At 33.4% G+C, this 25,167-nt stretch overlaps 1 protein-coding gene across 1 annotated transcript in view; it reads left to right on the forward strand.

Moving 5' to 3' along the window:
- Positions 1 to 1,416: 1,416 nt before the first annotated feature.
- Positions 1,417 to 25,167, forward strand: part of LOC130448609 (serine protease nudel-like) — a 36,896-nt gene continuing 13,145 nt past the window's right edge. Inside the window, exons 1-11 of the mRNA XM_056786038.1 lie at positions 1,417 to 1,677; positions 2,394 to 2,510; positions 3,411 to 4,413; positions 7,839 to 8,065; positions 8,570 to 8,858; positions 8,909 to 9,313; positions 12,430 to 12,728; positions 15,271 to 15,546; positions 15,610 to 15,934; positions 17,946 to 18,112; positions 18,697 to 18,810. Of these exons, the coding sequence (XP_056642016.1) occupies positions 1,557 to 1,677; positions 2,394 to 2,510; positions 3,411 to 4,413; positions 7,839 to 8,065; positions 8,570 to 8,858; positions 8,909 to 9,313; positions 12,430 to 12,728; positions 15,271 to 15,546; positions 15,610 to 15,934; positions 17,946 to 18,112; positions 18,697 to 18,810 (3,343 nt within the window). The 5' untranslated portion in view covers positions 1,417 to 1,556. The remainder of the gene's footprint in view (positions 1,678 to 2,393; positions 2,511 to 3,410; positions 4,414 to 7,838; positions 8,066 to 8,569; positions 8,859 to 8,908; positions 9,314 to 12,429; positions 12,729 to 15,270; positions 15,547 to 15,609; positions 15,935 to 17,945; positions 18,113 to 18,696; positions 18,811 to 25,167) is intronic.

The following is a 25,167-nucleotide window of genomic DNA, read 5'->3' on the forward strand; positions in this document are numbered from 1 at the left end:
AGTCCAAGAACCGTTGACAGAAAAAACCGCGAGGTACTATCCTATTTTATTTTTACTGGTGACTGGACTATTAGTCGAATTATGTAACTCATCATCGTTTTATTTCTCTATTGATATGATTTCCATGATCGGGATCTCGATTTACTAGGGTTAAATTTAAAATATAAACAAATCGGAACACACCAAGTTACTTGACAGATGACAGTTGTGAATGACACAAACAGAGCTGCCAACGAATAAAAAAATCACCGTAGAGTCACTGCTGTTACCAACTCTAAATACATAGATAAACGATGTTTTTCTAACAGAAAGAAGATATCCAAGGTTTGGAATTTTTTGAAATAGTTTGAAATATATGTTGGAACGTTGTCGGGTGTCTCTTATTTTTGACGTTTCGCCACAAATTTGACATCGGCATCTTCTGAAATTGCCAAACAGTCCAAGAACCGTTGACAGAAAAAACCGCGAGGTACTATCCTATTTAATTTTTGCTGGTGACTGGACTATTAGTCGAATTATGTAACTCATCATCGTTTTATTTCTCTATTGATATGATTTCCATGATCGGGATCTCGATTTACTAGGGTTAAATTTAAAATATAAACAAATCGGAACACACCAAGTTACTTGACAGATGACAGTTGTGAATGACACAAACAGAGCTGCCAACGAATAAAAAAATCACCGTAGAGTCACTGCTGTTACCAACTCTAAATACATAGATAAACGATGTTTTTCTAACAGAAAGAAGATATCCAAGGTTTGGAATTTTTTGAAATAGTTTGAAATATATGTTGGAACGTTGTCGGGTGTCTCTTATTTTTGACGTTTCGCCACAAATTTGACATCGGCATCTTCTGAAATTGCCAAACAGTCCAAGAACCGTTGACAGAAAAAACCGCGAGGTACTATCCTATTTAATTTTTGCTGGTGACTGGACTATTAGTCGAATTATGTAACTCATCATCGTTTTATTTGATCTCGACACGATTTACTATGGTTAAATTTGAAATATAAACAAATCGGAACACATCAAGTTACTTGACAGATGACAGTTGTGAATGACACAAGCAGAGCTGCCAACGAATAAAAAAATCACCGTAGAGTCACTGCTCTTACCAACTCTAAATACATAGGTAAACAGAAAGAAGATATCCAAGTCTGGACCTCAGGAATCGGACCTATATCTCGAAAAAATGAAGAAGAAAATTGAGCGTCGTGTTTCAGCAGCTGTAACGGAACGATAACATCGTTGTCCTGAATGTTGATTTCATCTGTTGCAGTTCTTTTTGAACTGGATTTTTAATATGAATAACTACAGAAAATGGGGTGATTGAAATTTTGTGCGCGATCCTTTACGAATAAAAAACAGCCGTGATACAATGTTGACATTATTTTGAAACAAAAACAATGTTTATAACGAAAGTGAAATTGCTGACGAAGAAATTATCACATCTGCTGAATAAGCGTCATTTTTTACTAATTTTGTTTCGTCGCGTTAACCTACTAATTCTTATTGTATATTTGATGTGTGTGCTTGTGGTTTTTTTTATGACATGGTGAGTCCTAAAGTGCTAAAATCAGAAAATAACGGGGATAAAATTAATAATTCGGAGCGTTTCAAAGAACCAGACGGAATGGTTTCCATAGAACTGAATTCTAAAAATAGGAATCACGGTAAGGTCGAAAATATCTTTCAGTATTATTTGTTTTGTATAAATACAACAATTTCGGATAGTACGTAATTACGAGGGTTGTCGGAGAAGTAGTCCCGTTGCTTGATTGAATCACTGGGGGGTAGATCTAGTGATCTACAATTTCCAAGTGCGATCACCGAAGTGTAAGAAGGTTTTGATGGTAAAGCACTTTTCAAATCGATGAAATCCACTATCTTGACTGTTTTTTTCATGCCAGGATTATAATGGTGGATCCACAGCTACAAATCAACGCTAAAAATACGATTTTTTACTTCAATGAAACTCGGAAAATGTTCGAAGCTAGCAAACGCGATACTCAACGCAGAGATATTGACATTCAGTCAGTTTAGAGCGAATGCGTTGTTTTGGTAACTCAATAGCCTCTTTACAGTCTTGTAAATGTAGAATCTAACTGCACAATGTCTAGATTATCTCGCATTTACATTTGCGTGAACGTATTGCCTTCCAAAACCAAATATTTAATTACAGTTTCTTACCACTGGATTATAGCTGCCCCTAACAAAAATTCCATAACCTCAAACTTTATTTAACATTTTTTTGTTAGTTTAAAAATGAAAATAACAAAATTATGGGTTTCGCTTTTGGAGCCCGATGGACAATTTGGTTGTTTTGCTATAAGGTTTATAGACACCTCCCTAGAATTTCAGATTAATATCGATTAAAATCGATTTTTAGGATCTTCTGAAGATTTGAAAACGAAGAAATCGAATAAATTATTATTGACAGAAATAATTGTGGTTTTATTTTTACTGAATGTTACTATATTTGGCGTTCTGATTTTCTGCAATCAAGGTTAGTAGAAACTTCGTTTATTTTTATAAAAAAAACCGAAAATAGAAATAAATGTATTGATATTTCAACGTTTTAATCAATAAATCTTGTATCTACTTGTAAAAAAAAACATATTTTCTATTCAAAATCACATTTTATTTATCGTTAATCACATACTAAATTCATCAAACTTCTAAATTCTTTGCAATTTTGATGATAATGACTATAATAAATAATAAGAAACATTCAAATATAGGAATGTTACTAAAAATATTGCACGTGTTACCTAAAATCACATTCTAAACGTTGGGATTTAAAGTGTAAGTGAAATCATTATTCAGATAAAAGGGGAAATGGCATTTAAACGTTGGTAACACTGTAGCATCAAAAGTGTCAGAATTTCATGTGTTTGCGTTACTAAAGAGATGGAGGAAAACGTTATTAAATAACGTGACATAAAAATTGTAATGCAGTTAATTTTTTAAGTTATCTAGCAACGTTGCAATTATTTCGCATAAGCTACTAGTTGCATATTACATTTTTTTAGTAAAAAAACGAAACTTTCTGTAATTTTCATTATAATGACGATAATAAACGATAAAAAACATCCAAATATAGGAATGTAACTGAAAATATTACACCTGTATCGTTAAAATCACATTCTAAACGTTGGGATTTAAAGTGTAAGTGAAATCATTATTCAGATAAAAGGGGAAATGACATTTAAACGTTGGTAACACTGTAGCATCAAAAGTGTCAGAATTTCTTGTGTTTGCGTTACTAAAAAGATGGAGGAAAACGTTAATAAATAACGTGACATAAAAATTGTACTGCAGTTAATTTTTGAAATTATCTAGCAACGTTGCAATTATTTCGCATAAAAATAACATTTGATTGATCGAACGTTTCATTTTGTTTTAGAAACTAACATATTTAGAAGAAAAAAATGTGAAGACAATCAGATCGAGTTTGAAAATATTGAAAAACAAAATTCGATACAACAAAAGAAATTAACCACAACGGAATATCGAAAAAAAAGAGAATCAACCTCCAATTATTATTATCCACATGTAGAGCCTTTACAACAATACGATTATATATTTTATCCCGAAACGGATTACGAATATCCTTTGGAAGAATACGTTTATTATCCTTTTGAATATAATTTACCTCATAATTATCCTATAAACCAACAAAATCTGAAGCATAGATCATCTATGAATAAAGACGAAAAAGATGAATATGAAATAAAAACTAAAACTGATACTACTGTAAAAACAGTTAATAACGTAAAAGAAATCGATAAAAATCTTGTATCTAATCAAAAAACAACAAAATCTCAAAAAATATCCTCAGGGAATCAAAAGGGATCCAACAATAGATCAAATTCGACTCCGAATGATCTACTAAGTGACGATATTATAGGAGATACTATCAAAAACGACGAAGAAAACGATAATCAATTAAAAAATAGAGCAAACGCGGTAATCAACAGTAGGAATAGAGAAAAAAACGATATACTAGACGCTCAATCGAATCAACCGGCTCTATATAATCCTTGTTTGATGGGTATGACTCAATATACTTCACCGTATAAATTAGTACCGACTGATAATAATCAATTATTTCAAATCGTATCGAGTTCGATACCGAAATTATCAGCGTACGTTGTCAATCCTCCTGTTTATCCTTATATGCAAACGCCTTTCGTGGTAACCCAACCTGCACTACCCACAAATCACCAAAACAATGGGGTTATACAAGTCAACGGTCCTGGTGGTCAATATTATATATGTAACCCTATATCTGGTCCTAGTAATGTAGGAAGTATGAATATCGCGAATATGCCTGGAGTGGAAATTAGGAGAGACGCTGCTAATTTACAGGACTTATTAGGGACTAATCTCAGTCTCGAGAAACCCAAGTAAGTAAACATACGAAAATTGAAGGTTTGTTTCTACAAACGTAAGTCTGGCAACGCTGTCGAGAAATATTAAAACACGTACTCGTCGAGTAGACACAGAAATTCTTAAAAACGGGCTCGGTTACCGACGCGCCGCGTTCTGGACGACTTATATATGTAAAAACTATATTTTTCGAATTTCAACAACAATTTCCGAACTCGCCGCTACCGAATAGTTTGAAAGTGAGAAATACGTACCAGAAATTCTTAAAAATGGGCTCAGTTGTCGACGCGCCGCGTTCTGGACGACTTATATATGTAAAAACTATATTTTTCGAATTTCAACAACAATTTCCGAACTCGCCGCTACCGAATAGTTTGAAAGTGTGAAATACGTACCAGAAATTCTTAAAAATGGGCTCAGTTGTCGACGCGCCGCGTTCTGGACGACTTATATATTTAAAAACTATATTTTTCGAATTTCAACAACAATTTCCGAACTCGCCGCTACCGAACAGTTTGAAAGTGTGAAATACGTACCAGAAATTCTTAAAAATGGGCTCAGTTGTCGACGCGCCGCGTTCTGGACGACTTATATATGTAAAAACTATATTTTTCGAATTTCAACAACAATTTCCGAACTCGCCGCTACCGAATAGTTTGAAAGTGTGAAATACGTACCAGAAATTCTTAAAAATGGGCTCAGTTGTCGACGCGCCGCGTTCTGGACGACTTATATATGTAAAAACTATATTTTTCGAATTTCAACAACAATTTCCGAACTCGCCGCTACCGAATAGTTTGAAAGTGTGAAATACGTACCAGAAATTCTTAAAAATGGGCTCAGTTGTCGACGCGCCGCGTTCTGGACGACTTATATATGTAAAAACTATATTTTTCGAATTTCAACAACAATTTCCGAACTCGCCGCTACCGAATAGTTTGAAAGTGTGAAATACGTACCAGAAATTCTTAAAAATGGGCTCAGTTGTCGACGCGCCGCGTTCTGGACGACTTATATATGTAAAAACTATATTTTTCGAATTTCAACAACAATTTCCGAACTCGCCGCTACCGAATAGTTTGAAAGTGTGAAATACGTACCAGAAATTCTTAAAAATGGGCTCAGTTGTCGACGCGCCGCGTTCTGGACGACTTATATATGTAAAAACTATATTTTTCGAATTTCAACAACAATTTCCGAACTCGCCGCTACCGAACAGTTTGAAAGTGTGAAATACGTACCAGAAATTCTTAAAAATGGGCTCAGTTGTCGACGCGCCGCGTTCTGGACGACTTATATATGTAAAAACTATATTTTTCGAATTTCAACAACAATTTCCGAACTCGCCGCTACCGAATAGTTTGAAAGTGTGAAATACGTACCAGAAATTCTTAAAAATGGGCTCAGTTGTCGACGCGCCGCGTTCTGGACGACTTATATATGTAAAAACTATATTTTTCGAATTTCAACAACAATTTCCGAACACGCCGCTACCGAATAGTTTGAAAGTGTGGAAGACGTACCAGAAATTCTTAAAAACGGGCTCAGTTGTCGACGCGCCGCGTTCTGGACGACTTATATATGTAAAAACTATATTTTTCGAATTTCAACAACAATTTCCGAACTCGCCGCTACCGAATAGTTTGAAAGTGTGAAATACGTACCAGAAATTCTTAAAAATGGGCTCAGTTGTCGACGCGCCGCGTTCTGGACGACTTATATATGTAAAAACTATATTTTTCGAATTTCAACAACAATTTCCGAACTCGCCGCTACCGAATAGTTTGAAAGTGTGAAATACGTACCAGAAATTCTTAAAAATGAGCTCAGTTTTCGACGCGCCGCGTTCTGGACGACTTATATATGTAAAAACTATATTTTTCGAATTTCAACAACAATTTCCGAACTCGCCGCTACCGAATAGTTTGAAAGTGTGAAATACGTACCAGAAATTCTTAAAAATGGGCTCAGTTGTCGACGCGCCGCGTTCTGGACGACTTATATATGTAAAAACTATATTTTTCGAATTTCAACAACAATTTCCGAACTCGCCGCTACCGAATAGTTTGAAAGTGTGAAATACGTACCAGAAATTCTTAAAAACGGGCTCAATTGCCGACGTGCTCTGTTCTGGACGAACGAAATCTGTAAAAACTAACGAAAATATGAAAAAAAAGTGTCACAGCGTGCGTTAGTTAAGCAGCCGAGTTACGAAATTATATTTTCCGAATTTCAACAACAATTTCCGAACACGCCGCTACCGAATAGTTTGAAAGTATGAAATACGTACCAGAAATTCTTAAAAATGGGCTCAGTTGTCGACGCGCCGCGTTCTGAACGACTTATATCTGTAAAAACTATATTTCAACAATAATTTCTTAAAAACGGGCTCAATTGCCGACGTGCTCTGTTCTGGACGAACGAAATCTGTAAAAACTAACGAAAATATGAAAAAAAAGTGGCACAGCGTGCGTTAGTTAAGCAGCCGAGTTACGAAATTATATTTTCCGAATTTCAACAACAATTTCCGAACTCGCCGCTACCGAATAGTTTGAAAGTGTGAAATACGTACCAGAAATTCTTAAAAATGGGCTCAGTTTTCGACGCGCCGCGTTCTGGACGACTTATATATGTAAAAACTATATTTTTCGAATTTCAACAACAATTTCCGAACTCGCCGCTACCGAATAGTTTGAAAGTGTGAAATACGTACCAGAAATTCTTAAAAATGGGCTCAGTTGTCGACGCGCCGCGTTCTGGACGACCTATATCTATAAAAACTATATTTTCGGAATTTCAACAACAATTTTTTAAAAACGGGCTCGGTTACCGACGCGCCGCGTTCTGGACGACCGATATACGTAAAAACTGACGAAAATATGGAAAAAATGGCGCGTCGCGTTAATTGAGCAACCAATCTGCTATGCGGCTACCGATCGTTCTTTACGACGAATGCTGAAACGCATGCACTATAGAATTTACCGTCCGCGTCTCCTCCACGAGAATTGCTTCGATCGCAGATTGGAGTGGTACCTCGAACGCAATCAGTGTGATCTGCATTCCATTTCCTGGTCGGTTGAATCAACCACACATCTTCATTGAAATAGAATTAAACCTGCCTGGAACGTGTGTGATGGGGGAGGTCTCGTGGGTCCGTACTTTGTTGATGTTGTCACGTTGAGTAGCCACCACCATCCTGTGGGGCCTGCTCAAGAACGCGTTTTTACAAGAGAACCACGCACTCTTCCCAACCTTCGAATTACAAGAATTTTAAACTCTTCTCGGACAACTTGACATGCATATCCTAACCTAACTTTCCGTAGAGGAACTTCGCAATTAATATAATGATCTAGGTGTCATCAATTGACTTATTTTACCCTCTGTATTCGATTCACAAGTTACTGGCTGCTTTTTAACCGAGTTTGTAATAAATCTTTTTAAGGGGCAACATCAGATCGTCGGAAACGGATATTGTTTGTCCAATTGGATACGAAGCTTGTTTCGATAATAGCAAATGTATACCGAAATATCAATTTTGCGATAACGAAGCTCAATGCGACGACGGAAGCGACGAACTTGCCTGCGGCTGCAAAGAAAGAGTCGGTAAATTGAGAACGTGCGATGGGTATTTCGATTGTCCTAATGGGGAGGACGAATTGGGTTGTTTCGGTAATTACAATATTTAAATTATGTTAGAAATTAGATTGATAACCATGTCAGGGACTAAATTCCTTTTCTTGGATCATCAAGAATGGTTTGTTTGTAATTTCTTCAATCCTAATCTTCATCTTCGTCTTCATCTTCATCTTCATCTTCATCTTCATCTTCATCTTCATCTTCATCTTCATCTTCATCTTCTTCTTCATCTTCATCTTCGTCTTCTTCTTCATCTTCATCTTCATCTTCATCTTCATCTTCGTCTTCGTCTTCTTCTTCATCTTCATCTTCATCTTCATCTTCATCTTCATCTTCATCTTCGTCTTCATCTTCGTCTTCATCTTCGTCTTCATATTCGTCTTCATCTTCGTCTTCATCTTCGTCTTCATCTTCGTCTTCATCTTCGTCTTCATCTTCATCAACTGCGATTATTCCAACAGATGCAGGTTGTTTAAAACTGGTTAAAAAAGAATCTGACTTGGCGTAGTTTCCATAATATCCAAATTTCAATTCCAGGTTGCCAAAAAGACGAATTCAGTTGTGACGATTGGTCAAAATTAAGAAAAGGCACTTGTATACCAATAGAGCAACGATGCGATTCAATTACACAATGTGGTATCACCGGAAAGGATGAGGAAGATTGTACAGTGCTCGCAGATAATATTGGAGAACAGCCTTTCAATAAAATATCCAATTCCGTGGGGTTTCTTCATAGGAATTTCAAAGGGAAATGGTATCCGACTTGTTTCGGTAGCGAATTATGGGCTACGGATGTTTGTAAAGTAGAATCAGGGCCTTTGACAGTGTAAGTTTTCTATACTAACCTATTTCAGAAGTTATCGATTGTTTCCGTAGGTTTCCCAGAACGCATATGGCTATAACAAACGATAAATACGACGGTCCTTTTATTAATATCCTTCCGAATAAAGAAATAAGCATCGTGAACGTTTGCGTTAAAGATAGAGCCGCTTTCGTCGAATGTCCCGCTCTATATTGCGGTATGAGATTAACCACGAGGAATCCCTATAGAAAACAAGAAGTTGATACCAGCGCGGAACAGATGTTGAACGAACTAGAGCGATTTTCTATTATGCGTAAAAAAAATTTGAAAAGGAGCGATAGTAGAGTGGTGGGTGGTAAGCCGAGTCAACCTACGGCTTGGCCTTGGTTGGTATCCATCTACAGGAACGGGATTTTTCATTGTGGGGGAGTTTTGATTCACGAATCTTGGATTGTTACTGCAGCACATTGCTCCGATAAGTAAGTACCGGTGATCAGTTTCAGCCCAGACACTTTTCATTCTTAAAATCCACCGCCGGTCAAAAATTTTGACCACCCCTTGTATGTATGTAGATATCGGAGTATCGCATACGCCGTAACTCAAAGTTTGCTCCTTTTTTGATGAGATACTGGGGAAATCAGCGCTCAAAGCTGATCTGTTGATACTTTTAGAAAGTTCGGAACGTTGGATTGGTTCTAGCTGCTGGAGGTCTCGTGGTAAAAACTTTTCACCGCTAATGTACATTAGTCTTCGACGTTTTTTTCGATATGGATGTTTCTAGCGACATAATATACAGTTAGGATTTGTATTTTCTTATTTTTTGCCATGTCAATGAAACGTCAAACAATGGGCTATAAATTTAGGTCTTTAATGTATATTCGGGCATCGGCGGCATGGTTTCTTACTAGAAAACCTGCTATATTAATATTAATACCGAGGTAATCGGTTATTCCGAAAGAATCCTATATACAGAGTGTCCCACGACGAGCTAAAACTACCCGTATATGGCAAAATAGTAAAATTATGAAAATTTCTACGTTTGGGTTTTTCGGACACAAATTTTTATTGAGAAAGTCATGGAATTGCTTTCATCGGCAGGGGATTATCGCCAATTGAGGAATTACCTTTCGAATTTCTTGACCACCCACCGTATTTACCAGATCTAGCCCACAGCGATTCCTATTTTCATACATTGAGGTTTTTTAGAGTAGTACGTTACACGTAAACTCTTATTTTGAAGAAAAACGATTAATTAGAAAAGTTAAAATATTTGTGCATCACTGGACTAGGTATACAGGATGTCCCCAGTTAATACTAACTGTATATAGTGCAAAATACTTATAATAAAATCATGAAAATTTCCACGTTTAGGTTTTCGGATGCGATCTTTTTAAATAAAATATTTTCAAAAATGGCCGGCTTCCGGTTCTACCGGAAGTCGACTGTAACTTTGTTATTTCATATAAAACACCCTGTATATTAAAACATTTTTAAAATCTATGTAAAATTTTAGTATACTTTTGTCTACAAACTTTTTTTCAAAAATGTATACTTTTTGAGTTATTAATTTTTTTGTAACTATTGCAGACTCTTACAAATTATTTTTTTACGTGGATACCCTTAAAGATATGAAAATAGTTTCTATTCGGTTGCTTTTATCAAGGTTAGACGTATTTGAATCTACGTTGGAAAATTTTTTGTTTTATACAGGGTGTGTATGAAAAGTATTCAAAGTTTTACTTCATAAATATCAAATTTCTCTATTTTTTTAAATAGAACACCCTGTATATTAATACATTTTTGAAATCTACGAGAAAGTTTAGTATAATTTTGTTTAAAAACTTTTTTCTAAAAATGCATACTTTTTGAGTTATTTTTTTTGTAAAAAATTTCACCGTTGCAGATCCTTATAAATTATTTTTTTACGAAGTTATCCTTAAGGATAAGAAAATAGTTTCTATTCGGTTGCTTTTAGCAAGGTGAGACGTATTTGAATCTACATTGGAAAATTTTTCGTTTTATACAGGGTGTGTATGAAAAGTATTCAAAGTTTAACTTCATAAATATCAAATTTCTCTATTTTTTTAAATAGAACACCCTGTATATTAATACATTTTTGAAATCTACGAGAAAGTTTAGTATAATTTTGTTTAAAAACTTTTTTCTAAAAATGCATACTTTTTGAGTTATTATTTTTTTTGTAAAAAATTTCACCGTTGCAGATCCTTATAAATTATTTTTTTACGAAGTTATCCTTAAGGATAAGAAAATAGTTTCTATTCGGTTGCTTTTAGCAAGGTGAGACGTATTTGAATCTACATTGGAAAATTTTTCGTTTTATACAGGGTGTGTATGAAAAGTATTCAAAGTTTAACTTCATAAATATCAAATTTATTTATTTTTTTAAATAGAACCACCCGGTTTTTTTCTATTTTAATGCATTCAGGGGTAGAAAAACTGTCATTAGTCAATTAGTGATTCTTTCGAAAATCGTTAAAATCGCTCGTTTTCAATTTAATAATGAATAAATAAAATACTAAAATATTTTGCCATATACAGATAATTTCAAGTCGTCGTGGGACACCCTGTATACCATGCGTGCATAAAGTATTACATTACGTTAATAACCATTTTAATGAAGTATAATATACAAAAAATTCCAAAAATATGAGGATTTTTGACCGTTTTTTATATAAACTCCTTGACACAATAAACGAATCAGTTAGATTTATCTAAATATTTACAATATGAACACAAAAATTCGTAATTATTCACACTCTTTTCATATAGACTTTCCTATCAATTATTTAGAAGAAATACTATAAATAAACCGCCTGCTACTAAAAAATCGTGTACAAATGAACATGAAACGAATTCCGGCATTTATAAAAAAATTCTCGAGCGAATTCGGCGAATTTTAAAAATTTTGAACAGAGCCGTCCTAAGGAACCATTTCGTTCATAATCTCATCAAATTTTTGTGCGGTATATTTTCCTATTCTTCAATATAGATCTCTATGAGTAATTAGAAACTATAACTTCGAATCCTCTTTTTGAATCTCATAAAAGTTCTATAGGATTCATATCCGATCTATTAGGTGGCCACTATAATAAAGAGACATTGACATCAAGTAAGAACCTTATAACCTGTCTAGCCACGTGGAGGCACGTGGAGGAACACAAAGACATTCCTCACGGGCATCTAAGATAATTCCTTCCCAAAACATTTTAGAACCACCACCAAAAGGCACTTTAGGAGATATATTCCAGCTGTAAAATCATTGATAGTCCAATTCTGATGTAGTCTTGCAAAATTTGAAGTCTAAACTTCGTCTTTTTTTGGCTGGTCTTCTGTTACTTAAACCCTGCTTCATATAAACGTCTTCTAACCATTCGATACGATTCCTGGTGGCTGTTCTGCTTATGAGAGGACGTTGTCTCCAACAACGATCATCAATTTGATTAGTGCGACTTGGTCTTCGATGGTACGAACCCGTTTCACTATGCGACTGATGCTGGAACGACGTCTTCTTAACTCTTCTCATTTATGGTGAATACAAGCTACAATTTCCTTTATTAGAATGATTACTTTATAGATACTGGTTATACTATTACGAAATACAAGCTGGTATGTTGAGGAGATTCTCGTACGCGCCCATGGAACAACACCGTTGGGCTACAATCGTCGTAACCAACGAAAACTACGATAGAAGTTCGTTAACCAACGATATAGCTCTTATGAAATTATCCGCCGCTGTTAGATTCAATAGATATGTTAGACCGATTTGTTTACCGTCAGCTTTAACTGCGGGTAAGGAATTTTTAGCTGGACCGCCTCCGGGGACGATCTGTTCGACCGTCGGCTGGGGAGCTACCATCGAGCACGGATCTGATCGTAAGTCTCAAACTGTTTTTGTCTCACCAACTTTGTGATTTGATTTTTCGACTTGATTCTTGTTTAGCCCAACCTATTAAGTTGGGCTAAACAAGAATCTGGACATTTTGGTTTGTACCAATGTTATTTTTGTTTGATCCAAACAAAAGGCGTGACAACCAAGTCCAAACACACCGTCCAGTATCCAAACTACCCAACAGATCAATCCTACATGGTGCCAAAGCTTTGTCAACCAATAAGGTATCTCAAGAGCGTGACCAAAGATATGAACCCTCAACATTGAAAGACTTACGAGATGTTTGGAAAATTGCTTGGGCTACAGCTTGGTAACACAAAATATTGCTGTTCCACTTGCGAAAAAGACGGAATAAGCTACGACATGAAGAAAGTATGGTCCAAGTGCAGAAGAATGAACCTCCAGTGAACCTTGATGACATACTATTACCACCGTTGCTTATAAAGCTTGACCAGATGAGAAATTTTGTAAACTGTATTCCTAAAGATGGCAGTAGATTCTTATACGTGAAAGAGAAATTATTTCCCAAGCTTTGTGAGGCAAAAATTGAAGAGGGAATGTTCATTGGTTCACAAATGCGGGTGCTAATGAAGAATACAGACTTTGGAGGAAATCTGATTGATCTGGATCATGAATTTTGACCAAAATTTCCTCATACGAAGCTTTGGGATGTAATATACCAAAGAAACCTGATGTTTCAATGTTTTTCCATTGATTTATCATTAATTGGTGACCATAGTACATTCAAAACTTGATGTAAGCTAAGAATATAAACTTTGAAGGAAATCTGATTGATCTGGATCATGAATTTTGACCAAAATTTCCTCATACGAAGCTTTGGGATGTAATATACCAAAGAAACTTGATGTTTCAATGTTTTTCCATTGATTTATCATTAATTGGTGACCATAGTACATTCGAAACTTGATGTAAGCTAAGAATACAAACTTTGAAGGAAATCTGATTGATCTGGATCATGAATTTTGACCAAAATTTCCTCATACGAAGCTTTGGGATGTAATATACCAAAGAAACCTGATGTTTCAATGTTTTTCCATTGATTTATCATTAATTGGTGACCATAGTACATTCGAAACTTGATGTAAGCTAAGAATACAAACTTTGAAGGAAATCTGATTGATCTGGATCATGAATTTTGACCAAAATTTCCTCATACGAAGCTTTGGGATGTAATATACCAAAGAAACCTGATGTTTCAATGTTTTTCCATTGATTTATCATTAATTGGTGACCATAGTACATTCGAAACTTGATGTAAGCTAAGAATACAAACTTTGAAGGAAATCTGATTGATCTGGATCATGAATTTTGACCAAAATTTCCTCATACGAAGCTTTGGGATGTAATATACCAAAGAAACCTGATGTTTCAATGTTTTTCCATTGATTTATCATTAATTGGTGACCATAGTACATTCGAAACTTGATGTAAGCTAAGAATACAAACTTTGAAGGAAATCTGATTGATCTGGATCATGAATTTTGACCAAAATTTCCTCATACGAAGCTTTGGGATGTAATATACCAAAGAAACTTGATGTTTCAATGTTTTTCCATTGATTTATCATTAATTGGTGACCATAGTACATTCGAAACTTGATGTAAGCTAAGAATACAAACTTTGAAGGAAATCTGATTGATCTGGATCATGAATTTTGACCAAAATTTCCTCATTCAAAGCTTTGGGATGTAATATACCAAAGAAACTTGATGTTTCAATGTTTTTCCATTGATTTATCATTAATTGGTGACCATAGTACATTCGAAACTTGATGTAAGCTAAGAATACAAACTTTGAAGGAAATCTGATTGATCTGGATCATGAATTTTGACCAAAATTTCCTCATACGAAGCTTTGGGATGTAATATACCAAAGAAACCTGATGTTTCAATGTTTTTCCATTGATTTATCATTAATTGGTGACCATAGTACATTCGAAACTTGATGTAAGCTAAGAATACAAACTTTGAAGGAAATCTTATCGATCTGGATCATGAATTTTGACCAAAATTTCCTCATTCAAAGCTTTGGGATGTAATATACCAAAGAAACTTGATGTTTCAATGTTTTTCCATTGATTTATCATTAATTGGTGACCATAGTACATTCGAAACTTGATGTAAGCTAAGAATACAAACTTTGAAGGAAATCTGATTGATCTGGATCATGAATTTTGACCAAAATTTCCTCATACAAAGCTTTGGGATGTAATATACCAAAGAAACCTGATGTTTCAATGTTTTTCCATTGATTTATCATTAATTGGTGACCATGGTACATTCGAAACTTGATGTAAGCTAAGAATACAAACTTTGAAGGAAATCTTATCGATCTGAATCATGAATTTTGACCAAAATTTCCTCATTCAAAGCTTTGGGATGTAATATACCAAAGAAACTTGATGTTTCAATGTTTTTCCACTGATTTACCATCAATTGGTGACCATAGTACATTCAAAGTTTTCGTCAGACAAATAAATGTTATTGACCAGTCTAATTATTACAGCCGATCATATGCGGGAAGTGGAAGTACCGATTTTGAGCCACTGCAAACATAGAGATGATTTGAGCCAAGATGAGATATGCGCGGGATTATCGGAAGGCGGTAAGGATGCTTGTCAAGGTGACAGCGGCGGTCCGTTGATGTGTAGAAACCCAAATAACCCGAGCCAATGGTATTTAGCCGGTATTGTTAGTCACGGAGAAGGTTGTGCCAGACCTGATGAACCAGGGGTTTACACTAAAGTCAGTAAATACGTTGAATGGATCGCAGAAAATATCGGTTCGTGTATTATTAACATAACCTATAAATTTTTAAATGAAATGAAAATTTTCTTCGTTTCAGGCGGGGAAAAATTCATTACTACGTTCCCTTTGCAGCACTGTCCGGGCTTTGTTTGCAAATCATCAAAAAAATGTCTTCCGAAGAAACATCATTGCGATAAAATAGTCGATTGTCTTTTTGGAGACGATGAAACTGGTTGCAGTAATCATTTCTTCGACTTGTTTAAACAAGCTAGAGAAAGTGAAAATGATGATGACGATAATAAAATTGATGGAGCTAATACAGGAAATGAAACAGTTTTAGTAGATCCTACTTCAATTACAAATACCTCGAACAATTCTAATAATACAGATGAAAATTCAGAAGAATTTTTTACTTGTAAAAGGTAACACTAAAGAAAAACTGAATATTTAATGGAAAATAACAAGATTTTTGCCATGACATGGTTTTATACACAACATTTCTTACTTACTCACTTAATTTATTTAAATACTTACGCTAAATACACTCGAATATGCACTAAACACTAAACTACTCACTATTTGTTAAAATTATCAACTATTCACTAATTTATTCAATTTTTCCTTTTTTTACTTGTAAAAGATAATACTAAAGAAAAACTGAATATTTAATGGAAAATAACAAGATTTTTGCCATGACATGGTTTTATACACAACATTTCTTACTTACTCACTTAATTTATTTAAATACTTACGCTAAATACACTCGAATATGCACTAAACACTAAACTACTCACTATTTGTTAAAATTATCAACTATTCACTAATTTATTCAAATTTTCCTTTTTTTTACTTGTAAAAGGAAATACTAAAGAAAAACTGAATATTTAATGGAAAATAACAAGATTTTTGCCATGACATGGTTTTATACACAACATTTCTTACTTACTCACTTAATTTATTTAAATACTTACGCTAAATACACTCGAATATGCACTAAACACTAAACTACTCACTATTTGTTAAAATTATCAACTATTCACTAATTTATTCAATTTTTCCTTTTTTTACTTGTAAAAGATAATACTAAAGAAAAACTGAATATTTAATGGAAAATAACAAGATTTTTGCCATGACATGGTTTTATACACAACATTTCTTACTTACTCACTTAATTTATTTAAATACTTACGCTAAATACACTCGAATATGCACTAAACACTAAACTACTCACTATTTGTTAAAATTATCAACTATTCACTAATTTATTCAAATTTTCCTTTTTTTTACTTGTAAAAGGAAATACTAAAGAAAAACTGAATATTTAATGGAAAATAACAAGATTTTTGCCATGACATGGTTTTATACACAACATTTCTTACTTACTCACTTAATTTATTTAAATACTTACGCTAAATACACTCGAATATGCACTAAACACTAAACTACTCACTATTTGTTAAAATTATCAACTATTCACTAATTTATTCAATTTTTCCTTTTTTTACTTGTAAAAGATAATACTAAAGAAAAACTGAATATTTAATGGAAAATAACAAGATTTTTGCCATGACATGGTTTTATACACAACATTTCTTACTTACTCACTTAATTTATTTAAATACTTACGCTAAATACACTCGAATATGCACTAAACACTAAACTACTCACTATTTGTTAAAATTATCAACTATTCACTAATTTATTCAAATTTTCCTTTTTTTTACTTGTAAAAGGAAATACTAAAGAAAAACTGAATATTTAATGGAAAATAACAAGATTTTTGCCATGACATGGTTTTATACACAACATTTCTTACTTACTCATTTAATTTATTTAAATACTTACGCTAAATACACTCGAATATGCACTAAACACTAAACTACTCACTATTTGTTAAAATTATCTACTATTCACTAATTCATTCAATTTTTCCTTTTTTTTACTTGTAAAAGGAAATACTAAAGAAAAACTGAATATTTAATGGAAAATAACAAGATTTTTGCCATGACATGGTTTTATACACAACATTTCTTACTTACTCACTTAATTTATTTAAATACTTATGCTAAATACACTCGAATATGCACTAAACACTAAACTACTCACTATTTGTTAAAATTATCAACTATTCACTAATTTATTTAATTTTTTCGCTTATTTTCACTATTTTGATAAGTTCACTATGACATCTGATTATTTACTGACTTTTCGCTAATAAACAAGATCCTATTTATACAAAACTAATTTATTGACAATTCAGCTCTAGAATGTAAGCATCCGCGAAATTTGGTTTCTATTAACATAATAGAACCGGCTTCACGATCTACGTCATTAGACGAGTTTGTAACATTTTCTTTCTGTCACCTGTCACCTAATGACATTGCCATCATGAAGTTTGACATTTTTAATAATGTTGAATTTATTTATTTTCAGTTTACTTCAATTAATTCCTTCTAAAAAAGAATGTGACAAAGTGATAGATTGCGAGGACGCAAGTGACGAACTTAACTGTACTTGTGCCAGTTATGTGAAATCTAAAAATCCTAAAGCTATTTGTGACGGAACATCTGATTGCTATGATCTATCAGACGAACAATGCGGTTAGTAATTCAAATTGACTTTCAAAATATAGTCATATACAAAATATTCTTCGTAACTTTTATTTCTGAATTTATACACACTGTCTCTTATGTAAGTAATTTATTCACCGGCTACTTTCAACTATATAGTTCGGTTCACTATGACTATGAATTATAAACTGACTTCTCGCTGCTAAACAAGCGAGAATTTATACCAGAGAGGAATTTTTGGAATTCTAGAAAGTAAATAAACACACAAATGCATAAAAGGCTTTCGAGAAATTGGTTCAAATAAGATAAACAATTCGCCATTACAATAAAAATACGTAAAGAGCTTTTTTGAAAACTTTTTTTGTGCACTTGACGTGTTCACCAAATTTTAGACTCATTATAACCGAACAGGACCGGTTTTAATGTCCATGTCGTGGACGAGTTTGTAATATTATTATATAAATCGGATGCAGCTTCGCATATTTTCGTGTTATAATACGAGGGCTAATAAAAAATTAAGGGAGGTTTTATTTGAATAAGAATATGCTTAAAACGAGTACCGTGGAAGTGATTCGGCTGAAATAGTGACACATTATACATTTTTTTTTTTTTAGTGAAATGTGAAAAATATGAATACTACTGTCGCCTAAGTCAACAATGCATAGATTTGAAGCGACGTTGTGATAAAAAAATAGATTGTTCGAAGGGAGAAGACGAATGGGATTGTGGTAAGTTATTAGATATAATTTAGAGTACTAATTCAGATTTTAGCAATGTTGTCAGACTTTGAAACGAGATAATTTTGATTTTTTTCATAAAAATACTGTTAGGTTAATTCTAAGGCTAATTATTTTATCTCGAAATTGTGTTTTTTGTTATAAAATTTCGACTAAAGCTAATTTTTAATGTAAAACCCACAGTTTTCGCCAAAACTTTACTCAGAGAAGAATTTTGTTATTAAAAACGTCTCTTTTAAATCATGGGATCAATTAAGACTTCTGGGATTTAATTGTTAATGTAAAACCCACAGTTTTCGCCAAAACTTTACACCGAGAAGAATTTTGTTATTAAAAACGTCTCTTTTAAAACATGGGATCGATTAGGACTTCTGGGAACTAATTTTTAATGTAAAACCCACAGTTTTCGCCAAAACTTTACTACGAGGAGAATTTTGTTATTAAAAACGTCTCTTTTAAAACATGGGATCGATTAGGACTTCTGGGAACTAATTTTTAATGTAAAAGCCACAGTTTTCGCCAAAACTTTACTACGAGGAGAATTTTGTTATTAAAAACGTCTCTTTTAAATCATGGGATCAATTAAGACTTCTGGGATTTAATTTTTAATGTAAAACCCACAGTTTTCGCCAAAACTTTACACCGAGAAGAATTTTGTTATTGAAAACGTCTCTTTTGAAACATGGGATCGATTAGGACTTCTGGGAACTAATTTTTAATGTAAAACCCACAGTTTTCGCCAAAACTTTACTCCGAGAAGAATTTTGTTATTAAAAACGTCTCTTTTAAAACATGGGATCAATTAGGACTTCTGGGAACTAATTTTCAATGTAAAACCCACAGTTTTCGCCAAAACTTTACTCCGAGAAGAATTTTGTTATTAAAAACGTCTCTTTTAAAACATGGGATCGATTAGGACTTCTGGGAACTAATTTTTAATGTAAAAGCCACAGTTTTCGCCAAAACTTTACTACGAGGAGAATTTTGTTATTAAAAACGTCTCTTTTAAATCATGGGATCAATTAAGACTTCTGGGATTTAATTTTTAATGTAAAACCCACAGTTTTCGCCAAAACTTTACACCGAGAAGAATTTTGTTATTGAAAACGTCTCTTTTGAAACATGGGATCGATTAGGACTTCTGGGAACTAATTTTTAATGTAAAACCCACAGTTTTCGCCAAAACTTTACTCCGAGAAGAATTTTGTTATTAAAAACGTCTCTTTTAAAACATGGGATCAATTAGGACTTCTGGGAACTAATTTTCAATGTAAAACCCACAGTTTTCGCCAAAACTTTACTCCGAGAAGAATTTTGTTATTAAAAACGTCTCTTTTAAAACATGGGATCGATTAGGACTTCTGGGAACTAATTTTTAATGTAAAAGCCACAGTTTTCGCCAAAACTTTACTACGAGGAGAATTTTGTTATTAAAAACGTCTCTTTTAAATCATGGGATCAATTGAGACTTCTGGGATTTAATTTTTAATGTAAAACCCACAGTTTTCGCCAAAACTTTACACCGAGAAGAATTTTGTTATTGAAAACGTCTCTTTTGAAACATGGGATCGATTAGGACTTCTGGGAACTAATTTTTAATGTAAAACCCACAGTTTTCGCCAAAACTTTACTCCGAGAAGAATTTTGTTATTAAAAACGTCTCTTTTAAAACATGGGATCAATTAGGACTTCTGGGAACTAATTTTCAATGTAAAACCCACAGTTTTCGCCAAAACTTTACTACGAGGAGAATTTTGTTATTAAAAACGTCTCTTTTAAAACATGGGATCAATTAGGACTTCTGGGAACTAATTTTAATGTAAAACCCACAGTTTTCGCCAAAACTTTACTACGAGGAGAATTTTGTTATTAAAAATGTCTCTTTTAAAACATGGGATCAAATAAGACTTCTGGGAACTAATTTTTAATGTAAAACCCACAGTTTTCGCCAAAACTTTACTCCGAGAAGAATTTTGTTATTAAAAACGTCTCTTTTAAAACATGGAATCAATTAGGACTTCTGGGAACTAATTTTAATGTAAAACCCACAGTTTTCGCCAAAACTTTACTACGAGGAGAATTTTGTTATTAAAAATGTCTCTTTTAAAACATGGGATCAAATAAGACTTCTGGGAACTAATTTTCAATGTAAAACCCACAGTTTTCGCCAAAACTTTACACCGAGAAGAATTTTGTTATTGAAAACGTCTCTTTTGAAACATGGGATCGATTAGGACTTCTGGGAACTAATTTTTAATGTAAAACCCACAGTTTTCGCCAAAACTTTACACCGAGAAAAATTTTGTTACTGAAAACGTCTCTTTTGAAACATGGGATCGATTAGGACTTCTGGGAACTAATTTTTAATGTAAAACCCACAGTTTTCGCCAAAACTTTACTCCGAGAAGAATTTTGTTATTAAAAACGTCTCTTTTAAAACATGGGATCGATTAGGACTTCTGGGAACTAATTTTTAATGTAAAACCCACAGTTTTCGCCAAAACTTTACTACGAGGAGAATTTTGTTATTAAAAACGTCTCTTTTAAAACATGGGATCGATTAGGACTTCTGGGAACTAATTTTTAATGTAAAACCCACAGTTTTCGCCAAAACTTTACTACGAGAAGAATTTTGTTATTAAAAACGTCTCTTTTAAAACATGGAATCAATTAGGACTTCTGGGAACTAATTTTTAATGTAAAACCCACAGTTTTCGCCAAAACTTTACACCGAGAAAAATTTTGTTACTGAAAACGTCTCTTTTGAAACATGGGATCGATTAGGACTTCTGGGAACTAATTTTTAATGTAAAACCCACAGTTTTCGCCAAAACTTTACTCCGAGAAGAATTTTGTTATTAAAAACGTCTCTTTTAAAACATGGGATCAATTAGGACTTCTGGGAACTAATTTTCAATGTAAAACCCACAGTTTTCGCCAAAACTTTACTCCGAGAAGAATTTTGTTATTAAAAACGTCTCTTTTAAAACATGGGATCAATTAGGACTTCTGGGAACTAATTTTAATGTAAAACCCACAGTTTTCGCCAAAACTTTACTACGAGGAGAATTTTGTTATTAAAAATGTCTCTTTTAAAACATGGGATCAAATAAGACTTCTGGGAACTAATTTTTAATGTAAAACCCACAGTTTTCGCCAAAACTTAACTCCGAGAAGAATTTTGTTATTAAAAACGTCTCTTTTAAAACATGGAATCAATTAGGACTTCTGGGAACTAATTTTCAATGTAAAACCCACAGTTTTCGCCAAAACTTTACACCGAGAAGAATTTTGTTATTGAAAACGTCTCTTTTGAAACATGGGATCGATTAGGACTTCTGGGAACTAATTTTTAATGTAAAACCCACAGTTTTCGCCAAAACTTTACACCGAGAAAAATTTTGTTATTGAAAACGTCTCTTTTGAAACATGGGATCGATTAGGACTTCTGGGAACTAATTTTTAATGTAAAACCCACAGTTTTCGCCAAAACTTTACTCCGAGAAGAATTTTGTTATTAAAAACGTCTCTTTTAAAACATGGGATCAATTAGGACTTCTGGGAACTAATTTTCAATGTAAAACCCACAGTTTTCGCCAAAACTTTACTCCGAGAAGAATTTTGTTATTAAAAACGTCTCTTTTAAAACATGGGATCAATTAGGACTTCTGGGAACTAATTTTAATGTAAAACCCACAGTTTTCGCCAAAACTTTACTACGAGGAGAATTTTGTTATTAAAAACGTCTCTTTTAAAACATGGGATCGATTAGGACTTCTGGGAACTAATTTTTAATGTAAAACCCACAGTTTTCGCCAAAACTTTACTCCGAGAAGAATTTTGTTATTAAAAACGTCTCTTTTAAAACATGGGATCGATTAGGACTTCTGGGAACTAATTTTTAATGTAAAACCCACAGTTTTCGCCAAAACTTTACTCCGAGAAGAATTTTGTTATTAAAAACGTCTCTTTTAAAACATGGGATCGATTAGGACTTCTGGGAACTAATTTTTAATGTAAAACCCACAGTTTTCGCCAAAACTTTACTACGAGGAGAATTTTGTTATTAAAAACGTCTCTTTTAAAACATGGGATCGATTAGGACTTCTGGGAACTAATTTTTAATGTAAAACCCACAGTTTTCGCCAAAACTTTACTACGAGAAGAATTTTGTTATTAAAAACGTCTCTTTTAAAACATGGAATCAATTAGGACTTCTGGGAACTAATTTTTAATGTAAAACCCACAGTTTTCGCCAAAACTTTACACCGAGAAAAATTTTGTTACTGAAAACGTCTCTTTTGAAACATGGGATCGATTAGGACTTCTGGGAACTAATTTTTAATGTAAAACCCACAGTTTTCGCCAAAACTTTACTCCGAGAAGAATTTTGTTATTAAAAACGTCTCTTTTAAAACATGGGATCAATTAGGACTTCTGGGAACTAATTTTCAATGTAAAACCCACAGTTTTCGCCAAAACTTTACTCCGAGAAGAATTTTGTTATTAAAAACGTCTCTTTTAAAACATGGGATCAATTAGGACTTCTGGGAACTAATTTTAATGTAAAACCCACAGTTTTCGCCAAAACTTTACTACGAGGAGAATTTTGTTATTAAAAATGTCTCTTTTAAAACATGGGATCAAATAAGACTTCTGGGAACTAATTTTTAATGTAAAACCCACAGTTTTCGCCAAAACTTAACTCCGAGAAGAATTTTGTTATTAAAAACGTCTCTTTTAAAACATGGAATCAATTAGGACTTCTGGGAACTAATTTTCAATGTAAAACCCACAGTTTTCGCCAAAACTTTACACCGAGAAGAATTTTGTTATTGAAAACGTCTCTTTTGAAACATGGGATCGATTAGGACTTCTGGGAACTAATTTTTAATGTAAAACCCACAGTTTTCGCCAAAACTTTACACCGAGAAAAATTTTGTTATTGAAAACGTCTCTTTTGAAACATGGGATCGATTAGGACTTCTGGGAACTAATTTTTAATGTAAAACCCACAGTTTTCGCCAAAACTTTACTCCGAGAAGAATTTTGTTATTAAAAACGTCTCTTTTAAAACATGGGATCGATTAGGACTTCTGGGAACTAATTTTTAATGTAAAACCCACAGTTTTCGCCAAAACTTTACTCCGAGAAGAATTTTGTTATTAAAAACGTCTCTTTTAAAACATGGGATCAATTAGGACTTTTGGGAACTAATTTTTAATGTAAAACCCACAGTTTTCGCCAAAACTTTACACCGAGACGAATTTTGTTATTAAAAACGTCTCTTTTAAAACATGGGATCGATTAGGACTTCTGGGAACTAATTTTTAATGTAAAACCCACAGTTTTCGCCAAAACTTTACACCGAGAAGAATTTTGTTATTAAAAACGTCTCTTTTAAAACATGGGATCAATTAGGACTTTTGGGAACTAATTTTTAATGTAAAACCCACAGTTTTCGCCAAAACTTTACACCGAGACGAATTTTGTTATTAAAAACGTCTCTTTTAAAACATGGGATCGATTAGGACTTCTGGGATTTAATTTTAATGTAAAACCCACAGTTTTCGCCAAAACTTTACACCGAGAAGAATTTTGTTATTAAAAACGTCTCTTTTAAAACATGGGATCAATTAGGACTTTTGGGAACTAATTTTTAATGTAAAACCCACAGTTTTCGCCAAAACTTTACACCGAGACGAATTTTGTTATTAAAAACGTCTCTTTTAAAACATGGGATCGATTAGGACTTCTGGGAACTAATTTTTAATGTAAAACCCACAGTTTTCGCCAAAACTTTACACCGAGAAGAATTTTGTTATTAAAAACGTCTCTTTTAAAACATGGGATCAATTAGGACTTTTGGGAACTAATTTTTAATGTAAAACCCACAGTTTTCGCCAAAACTTTACACCGAGACGAATTTTGTTATTAAAAACGTCTCTTTTAAAACATGGGATCGATTAGGACTTCTGGGATTTAATTTTAATGTAAAACCCACAGTTTTCGCCAAAACTTTACACCGAGAAGAATTTTGTTATTAAAAACGTCTCTTTTAAAACATGGGATCGATTAGGACTTTTGGGAACTAATTTTTAATGTAAAACCCACAGTTTTCGCCAAAACTTTACTCCGAGAAGAATTTTGTTATTAAAAACGTCTCTTTTAAAACATGGGATCGATTAGGACTTCTGGGAACTAATTTTTAATGTAAAACCCACAGTTTTCGCCAAAACTTTACACCGAGAAGAATTTTGTTATTAAAAACGTCTCTTTTAAAACATGGGATCAATTAGGACTTTTGGGAACTAATTTTTAATGTAAAACCCACAGTTTTCGCCAAAA

The sequence above is a fragment of the Diorhabda sublineata genome, chromosome 9 (assembly GCF_026230105.1).
Source record: "Diorhabda sublineata isolate icDioSubl1.1 chromosome 9, icDioSubl1.1, whole genome shotgun sequence".
Taxonomy (NCBI): domain Eukaryota; kingdom Metazoa; phylum Arthropoda; class Insecta; order Coleoptera; family Chrysomelidae; genus Diorhabda; species Diorhabda sublineata.